The 8,719-nt window shown below is 40.8% G+C and overlaps 1 protein-coding gene across 3 annotated transcripts in view; it reads right to left on the bottom strand.

The window, feature by feature from the left end:
* LOC123519579 (tachykinin-like peptides receptor 86C) overlaps nt 1-8,719 on the bottom strand; it is a 29,996-nt gene that overhangs the window by 5,373 nt on the left and 15,904 nt on the right. For all 3 annotated transcript variants that reach the window (XM_045281002.1, XM_045281001.1, XM_045281000.1), the window contains exons 3-6: nt 4,314-4,415; nt 3,779-3,913; nt 2,938-3,018; nt 1,914-2,064 (exon numbers count right to left, since the gene is read on the bottom strand). In XM_045281002.1, the coding sequence (XP_045136937.1) occupies nt 1,914-2,064; nt 2,938-3,018; nt 3,779-3,913; nt 4,314-4,415 (469 nt within the window). The remainder of the gene's footprint in view (nt 1-1,913; nt 2,065-2,937; nt 3,019-3,778; nt 3,914-4,313; nt 4,416-8,719) is intronic.

Genomic DNA, 8,719 nt, shown 5'->3' on the forward strand with positions numbered 1-8,719 from the left:
ACACTTTGCATCTTATTAACTCTTTCAGTACTGGGACACATTTATACCTTGAGATTTGTGTACGATTAGACCATTTTATTGACATCAGGAGTGGTCTTTGGTGATCAGATGATTAATGGCCACAGTCTTCATTATTCTAATCCCCCGCATGAGTTTCTGAAGCTGTATAGAATCACCAAATAGTAACTAGAATGAATATGAAAACGTGTCCTGGTACTGAAGGGGTTAATAAACACACCACTATACATTCCCCTCATCCCTCAACCACCACTTCAGCTCCAACTAACACCATCACCACAACACAGTCACCACCACCACCACCACCACCCTCAACACCTCTGCATTAGCTAGTGTAAAAGGAGCGTTTCATTTTTCTATTTTTAGCTGCAACTGACGAGAGAAACATTGACTAGTAGCGATTACCAGCACGAATCCCGCTGCGCAGTGTGGTAAAAGTTGTTTAATGAGGAGATAATGGCGGCATGTGAGAGGGAGCGGGAGAGGGAGAGGGAGAGAGAGAGGGAGAGGTAGTCAGTCATTCAGTCAATCAACCATTAACGTGCACACTCACACGAAAGAGGCTTTGTATTACTTATTCACGCTTTACTTAGCCGATCAGTACCAGGACGTGTTTTCATTTTCATTCTGGTTACTATTTGGTGATTTTGTACAGCTTCAGAAACTTATGTGGGGACTAAAATAGTGAAGGCTGTGGCCATTAATCTTCTCACCTCTATAGACCTTTCCTAATGTTAATAAAATGGTCTAATCGTACGCAAAACTTGCATTCCCATATTCATTCTGCTTACTATTTGGTGATTTTTTACAGCTTCAGAAACTTATGTGGAGATTAAAATAGTGAAGACTTTGGCCATTAATCTTCTGACCTCCATAGACTCTTCATAATGTCAATAAAATGGTCTAATCGTACACAAATCCCAAGGTAAAAATATGTCCTAGTACCGAAGAGATTAAAAGATTTACTGCCGATTTTATCAGAGAGCTTTGAAATATTGGCGTTAGCGTAGCGGGTGGAGATTAGCGGAGTTAATGAGGCAGTGTGGATGTGGAGGCGCGGAGTCCCGGTACAAAGGCCTTTTAATGACGGCTCTACTCGTCTCAACTTTCCCTTGTGCTCTACTAATGATGCGCAGGTGAAGAGAAGAGCAGGTGTGTTTTCGTGTGTGCGTTTTCTTAGCCCAAGTTGGAAATACAAGTAAGGAAGTGTGTAGGTATAAGACGCGGTGGCTTTGTGTGTGTGTGTGTGTGTGTGTGTGTGTGTTGGTTTGTATTCTGACACATCAATCTGCACGTACCTCCATCGCATTCAAAGCCTATAGTTGAAGTTACACATGTATTTAAGGGTGTTTTTATGGTTCTAGTGACAGATAAACAATATTTCTACATAAACAACACCAGAAACACGCTTAAAAACACTGCTAATCGCTTTTGTGGCTTTTTGAAAATAATGGTGATAGCAAAGTGTTTATGAAGAGTTGAAGTTAAACAGTTGAAGAAACATCTGTATTTAAGGATGTTTTATGGTTCTAGTGACGGATTAACAATATTTCTTCACCAACAACACCAGAAACGCACTTAGAAACACTGCTAATCCTCTTTGTGGTGCTTTAACACCTTCAATACAATGACGCGTTTCCATGTGCATTCTGGTTACTATTTGGTGATTCTATACAGCTTCAGAAACACATGTGGGGGATTAAAATAGTGGAAACTATGGTCATCAATCTTCTGACCTCCATAGACCCTTCCTAATGTCAATAAAATGATCTAATCGTACACAAATCTCAAGTTAAAACTGTCTTAGTACTGAAGAGGTTAAATATAGTGGCGATAGCAAAACGTGTATTTAATACCGCTAGTTGTAATGACAGAAGAGATGACGTTTAGCTTACCCTCCTCTTGGACTTGATAGAGCTGGCCTGTCTATCCGTGAGCTCCCCGATAGAGTGGCTCCCCCAAAGCTCACAACTGATCAGTGTGTAGCTCACCAGCATCACCAGCATGGGCAGCACGTAGGTGGTGGCGAAGAAGACGATGTTGTACCTAGTGGTGAAGGTGATGGGGAAATGTGAAGAAGGGTAGTGGTGGTGGTGACGGTGGTAAGCGAAAGAATCAAAGAGACGTACGTAGGAAGACGAAGAATGAAGGAAAAGTTATCATTATCACCATGCAAGGCAGAAGTTGCTTGGCTGTTTGTTTCCCAAGAATGCTACTCGAAAAATGCAATAAAATACTACTTGAAAGATTTAATAAAACGTAATAGCGGTAGGAATGTGACTTAGCAAGCACACACACACACACACACACACACACACACACACACACACACACACACACACACACACACACACACACACACACACACACACACACACACACACACACACACACACACACATACTTATATAAGACAAAAATATGACAGACTGGCAATAAAAGACGAACATTAACACCCTAAATTCAATGGCTTGGAAACACAAAACTCACAAAAACTATTAACGACGTAAAGAAACAAAATGAAAAGCAGAAACATGGACTAATTTCTCACATGAACCACCACCACCACCACCACCACCACCACCACCACCACCACCACCACCACCATCAACAACAACAACAACAACAACAACAACACCACTAACCCTTTGACTTCTTTCCCCATTCTTATTTACCTCTGTTTCTTTTCATCTAACTTTCCTACACACACACACACACACACACACACACACACACACACACACACACACACACACACACACACACACACACACACACACACGTAATGAAAAGAAGTCCCCATGTATTTCACTTCTCACATCACCACACATCTCTATTTGTCTTCATTCTTCACAATCCCACGCACCAACACCTGCTTTCGTCCCTCCCTTGAATTCCAGAGGCGGTGTTAATACTCACACATATTCGCGGTAAGATATGCTCGTCTGTCCGTCTGGCCACAGCAGGAAGCACCCTCGCCGTATTTCGTCGTTTTTGTATCTGGTGGGAGAGAGAGAATAAGGTCACACAGGAGGAGAAGAAAGGCGAGGGAGGGAGAGAAGGAAGGGGGAGAATGAGTAAAAGCGAGAAGGCGAAAAGGAAGGAAGGAAATGAGGAAGGATGAGAGAGAGAATGAGTAAAGAAGCGAAAGGCGAGAAGGAAGAAAGGAAAGCGAGGGTGGATGAGAGAATAGAGGGAAGAAATATAGGAAGGATAAAAAAAGAAGTGCAAAAAAAATATACAGAAGATTTTTTAGATTAAGGAAAAAAAATAGAACAGATCGTATTTGTAAGAAAGGGAAGAGAAACAAACAAGAGAAGAAAGAAAAGAGAAAAAACAAAACAAAAGGAGAGGGAATATCACAAAGGGGTTGAGAGAAAGAGCGAGGGAGGGAGAGAACAGAGAAAACACAGAAGGAAGGAAGGAAGGAAGGAAGGAAGGAAGGAAGGAAGGAGGGAAGGAAAGGCGCAGAACACACACAAGCGTTCATAAAAAAAAGTAGGGATAAGAAACTATAAAAAAAAATCTTGTGTTTGCGGGAAAGAGAGCAAGGAAGAAAAAAGGAAGAAGGAATAGAAACAAGAAAAAAACGTGTATTGGTGGCTGGGGAGTGACACAGAAGGAAGAAAAACCACGGAAAGAAGACAAAACAACAAAGAAGACAAGTAAGCAAAGAAGAAAACAATGCCCTGCTGACCTCACCCCTTCAATAAAAGCCGCCCCCGGAAAAAAAAAAAAAAAAAAAGCAGAGGGCACTTACTTGATGGACACAGTGGTAGAATAGAGGAGGCAGGGCACCGCTAGACTCATAGAAGACAGCCAAATGAAGATAATGAAGTGCCGCGCCTCGCTCTTCGACATCCGGGGCTTGAGGGGCCTGACGATGGCGATGTACCTGAGGGAGTGGCAGGCGAGGGGCAGGGGAGGGGAGGGGTGGGAGTAAGAGGGGCCGTCAGATGCGGTGGAAGTAGATTGACAGAAAAAAGTCCAGTAAAAACTTTCCTCTGATTTGATGCTTTCTGTATAACGAGGGGAAAAATGAAATGGTGAGGCGTTTCGTAAAAGAGAGAGAGAGAGAGAGAGAGAGAGAGAGAGAGAGAGAGAGAGAGAGAGAGAGAGAGAGAGAGAGAGAGAGAGAGCGCCCTTCCCTCGACTCACCCAGCTCCTCACTCACCTGTCAGAGAGAGAGAGAGAGAGAGAGAGAGAGAGAGAGAGAGAGAGAGAGAGAGAGAGAGAGAGAAAGACTATCCTTCCCCCCAGCTCACCGCCCCACCCCATCCCCCGGCCTCACTCACCTGTCGAAGGAGATAGCCATGAGGGTGAAGACACTGGCAGCGATGGTGACGTTGGCCATGAAGTTGCTAATGGTGCAGTACACGGCGCCAAAAGGCCAGTCACTGTCAGGAAGGAGAGACTGGCGTTAAGACTGTGTCCGATGAAAAAGAGAGAAAGAAAATATAAAACTGGAAGGTAAATAAAACCCAGTATATTCTTTTAATCTCGTCAGTACTGGGACACATTTTTACCTTGAGATTTGTATGCGATTAGATCATTTTATTGACATTAGGAAGGGTCTATGGAGGTCAGAAGATTAATGGTACAGTCTTCACTATTTTATTCTCTCACATAAGTTTCTGAAGCTGTATAAAATCACCAAATAGTAACCAGAAGAGATATGAAAGCGCGTCATGGTACTGAAGGCGTTAAGACTGTGGAGGATGAAAGAGATAGAAAGAAACGATAAAACTGGCAGCTGAATACAACCGAGTAATTTATTTCTTTAACCTGAAGGGAAAAGAAAAAAGAAATGCGTGAAATGGCGTGAATTTATTGTAGCAGAAAACAAGAAGGGTGCAAAAAAACCCAACCAATTCCATTATATTTTCTTACCTGGGGGAAAAATAAAATTAATCAAGACTGTGGCTACCTGTACGGAGCTAGGGAGGTGAATCTATTGCAGCACATGAAGAGAAAGAAGCCAAAGGAAAATCACTCATATTTCTTAACCTCTTCAGTACCATGACGCGGTTTCATATTCATTCCGCTTACTAGTTAGCGCTTTTACACAGCTTCAGAAACTTACATTGGGATTAAAAATGGTGAAGACTCTGTGTATTAATCGTGTGACCCCCATAAAGTCATTCTAATGCAAATAAAACCGTTTAATCGTACCCAAAGCTCGTGATAAAAATGCGTCCCAGTACTGAAGAGGTTAACTGGTGAACAAAAGTGAAGAGGACTTAAATTACACAGCAAAGAGCAAGTGACATGAATCTATTGTGCGCAGAATGTAAAAAATGAGGAAGAAACACACCCAATATGATAACTTTTCTCGTCTGCCTGGTGAAATGTACAGACAACAGCGGGTGTTTTGTACAGGGCATAAAAAAAAAAAAAAAACTCGCGCGATTCAATGATTTTTAGTAATATGACAGCGAGAAGATGAAAAATGTGGGGAAAAAATAACCAGAAAAGAAAGAGCCAGCAAAACACACTCATGAATTCACTGATTTTAGTATCATGAGGGAGAAAAATCCTTAAATGGACACGAGTTTCATCAGGAGAGAGGGAAAAACGAAAGAAAAAGGTGTGAGAGAGAGAGAGAGAGAGAGAGAGAGAGAGAGAGAGAGAGAACTAAACATAAATTCATTTGAAACAGTCACAAAAGGAAAAAAAAGAAAAAGATTGAACTGTATGTCTAAAAAAGGGAAGAGAGAGAGAGAGAGAGAGAGAGAGAGAGAGAGAGAGAGAGAGAGAGAGAGAGAGAGAGAGAGAGAGAGAGAGAGAGACAGAAAAAAAACTGGACATAAATACATTTCAAACACAGTGACGAAGGGAAAGGAAGAAAAAGGAAAAAACAAAACAAAACATTGAACTCTATGCCTATAAAAACGAGAACGGTAGGCTTTTTTTTCCTCCTTTCTTTTCCTTTTTTTTTTTTTCTTTTTTTGGCACAGCGTGGGCGAGTGAAGTGGGCAACCGTGCGTGTACTGAGCGGAGAAGACACATGATTGGCAATGAACGCAAACATAATTTCTAACCCCTTCAGTACCATGACGCGTTTCCATATTCGCTCTACTTACTAATTGGTGATTTGACACAGCTTCAGAAAATTATGTGGTGGGTTAAAATACTGAAGACTCTGGCTATTAATCTTCTGACCTCCATAGACCCTTCTTAATGTCAATAAAAATGGTCAAATCGTACACAAATCTCAAGGTAAAAATGTGTTCCAGTACTGAAGAGGTCAAAAAGGCGCTAAACTTACTGTGTTCACCGAGGCTTCTATTTTCCCACGCTCCTTCCCTCCTTCCCACGCTCGAGAAGGGAGGAAGGAGAGAGAGAGAGAGAGAGAGAGAGAGAGAGAGAGAGAGAGAGAGAGAGAGAGGAAGAGGAAGAGTAGAGGAGAAAGTTGAAGGAACAATAAAGGAGGAGGGAAAGCAAGAATGAAGAAAAATGAAGCTAGAGTAAATAAAGAATAGAGAGGAGGGAAGAAGAATAAAGGAGAAAGAGGAGGGAAGGAGAATAAAGGAGAAATGTAGAAAGAATAGAGGAGAAAGAGAACGGAGAGTGGAGATGAAAGAGTGGAGGAGGAAGAGAAGGGAGGAATGAAAGGAGGAAGGGAAAGGGAAGAGAAGTGGAAGAGAGAGGAAGGAGAAAACAAGAGACCATTAGGGTGGAAAGTGAAGTGGCGAGCAATAACGATAAGCAAATCACAACACTCTCTCTCTCTCTCTCTCTCTCTCTCTCTCTCTCTCTCTCTCTCTCTCTCTCTCAGGTGTATTTTGGATTAATTTGTTGATTTAGCAAACTTATTGAGTCTCACTTTTGTAAATGGGATAGTCAGTCTTAGAGAGAGAGAGAGAGAGAGAGAGAGAGAGAGAGAGAGAGAGAGAGAGTGTGTGTGTGTGTGTGTGTGTGTGTGTGTGTGTGTGTGTGTGTGTGTGTGTGTGTGTGTATCTGCATGATTATTTATTTGCTTCCATGTTCTTTTCTTTCTTTTTTTTATATAATTGACTTTTGATATCTGCATTGTTATCTGCTTATCTATTATCATGTTATCTATCTATTATTATTGTCTATTATTATCTATTATTATCTATTATTATTTATCTATTATTGTTGTCTATTATCATTGTTATCTATCTATTATCTATTATTTGTTTATCTATTATCTATCTTTTCCTCTTTCTTCTCCATCTTTCCGTCTTTTTCTATTTTTGTAATTTTTTTTTCTCATTTTAATTTATTTTTCCTGTCTCTTCTTTCCTTTCTTCTATGCACGTGTTTGGTTTTTAGTGTCTGTTTTTCTCTTCTTTTTTTTATTTTTAAGTTCTCCTATCTCCCTTTCTTTCCTCTACAATCTCTCCTTTCTCACTTTTTTTCCTCTAATTCTTTTCGTAATCCTATTTTTCTTTATTTTTCTGTAGTTTTTCTCATTTCCTTTTTCTCTTCTCTTTTTCTCATTTCCTCTCATCTCTTATTTCTTATTCTTTTCCTTCTTCACATCTCTACACATTTTCTTCCTCTTCTCCTCTTCTCCTTCCACTATTTCTCTCTTTCACTTTCTCTTCTCCTTTTCTTCTTTATTCTTTCCTTTCTTTATGCTTCTCTCGTTTTCTCTTCCTCTCCTTCTCTTCTTCTCTTTCATTGCAGTCCATCATTCTTTCACTCCATCGCCTCACTTCCTCCTCCTCCTCCTCCTCCTCCTTCTCATCTCTCTTTCCTTCCCTTATTTATAGCTCTTCTATAAATATTTTCTATGCACGCTGTGGCTTCTCTCCTTCCTCCTCCTCTTCCCCTTTCCTATTTTTTCCTTTCTTTCCTATTTTTTTTCCTTCCTCCTTCTCTTCCTCTTCTCCTCTTCCCCTTTCCTATTTCTTCCATTGCCTATTTTTTTCCTTCCTCCTTCTCTTCCTCTTATCTTCCCTTTCCTATTTTTCCCCTTCCTCTCCCTATTTTTCCCCTTCCTCCTCCTCTTCCTCTTTGCATCCCATCCTTCCCGCCTCGCCCTTCCCTTTTTTGTCAATGTATTTTCGTTTTTTCTCGCTTTGGGGTCTACAAATTCGCGCGTTTTCTGTCTGTGCGTTCCGTAGCAGTGACTCGTGTAGAATTTGTATGTAGATTTGAGTGGAAAGACGTGTCGTGTGTGTGTGTGTGTGTGTGTGTGTGTGTGTGTGTGTGTGTGTGTGTGTGTGTGTGTGTGTGTGTGTGTGTGTGGGTTTTGCATATTTCGATCCTTTTTTTAATCTTATTTTTTCTCTTTCCTTTGATTTAAGTGGGAAAAATGAGATGAATATGTGTGTGTGTGTGTGTGTGTGTGTGTGTGTGTGTGTGTGTGTGTGTGTGTGTGTGTGTGTTTATATTTTTTCTTTATCTTTTTTTTCATTCCTTTGAGTCTACTTCCCTTTGGTCCCTTTTTTTTTTTTTTTTCTTTTTTTTTTTTTGAGGGGGGGGATGAGTGGTGTTAGGGACATTTTTCTGTTTTTTTTTTCTTTGCTTCCATTTTTGCTTCCTTGCTGTCCTAAATTGTACTGTACATCTCTCTCTCTCTCTCTCTCTCTCTCTCTCTCTCTCTCTCTCTCTCTCTCTCTCTCTCTCTCTCCCCTAATATTATCTTTCTGTCTTGTTTAATCATAATTTTCTGTAATATATGTGCAGCCTTTCATCATCCCGTCATCATCATCATCATCATCATCAT

This window comes from Portunus trituberculatus, chromosome 45 (genome assembly GCF_017591435.1).
Source record: "Portunus trituberculatus isolate SZX2019 chromosome 45, ASM1759143v1, whole genome shotgun sequence".
NCBI classification, from domain to species: Eukaryota; Metazoa; Arthropoda; class Malacostraca; order Decapoda; family Portunidae; genus Portunus; species Portunus trituberculatus.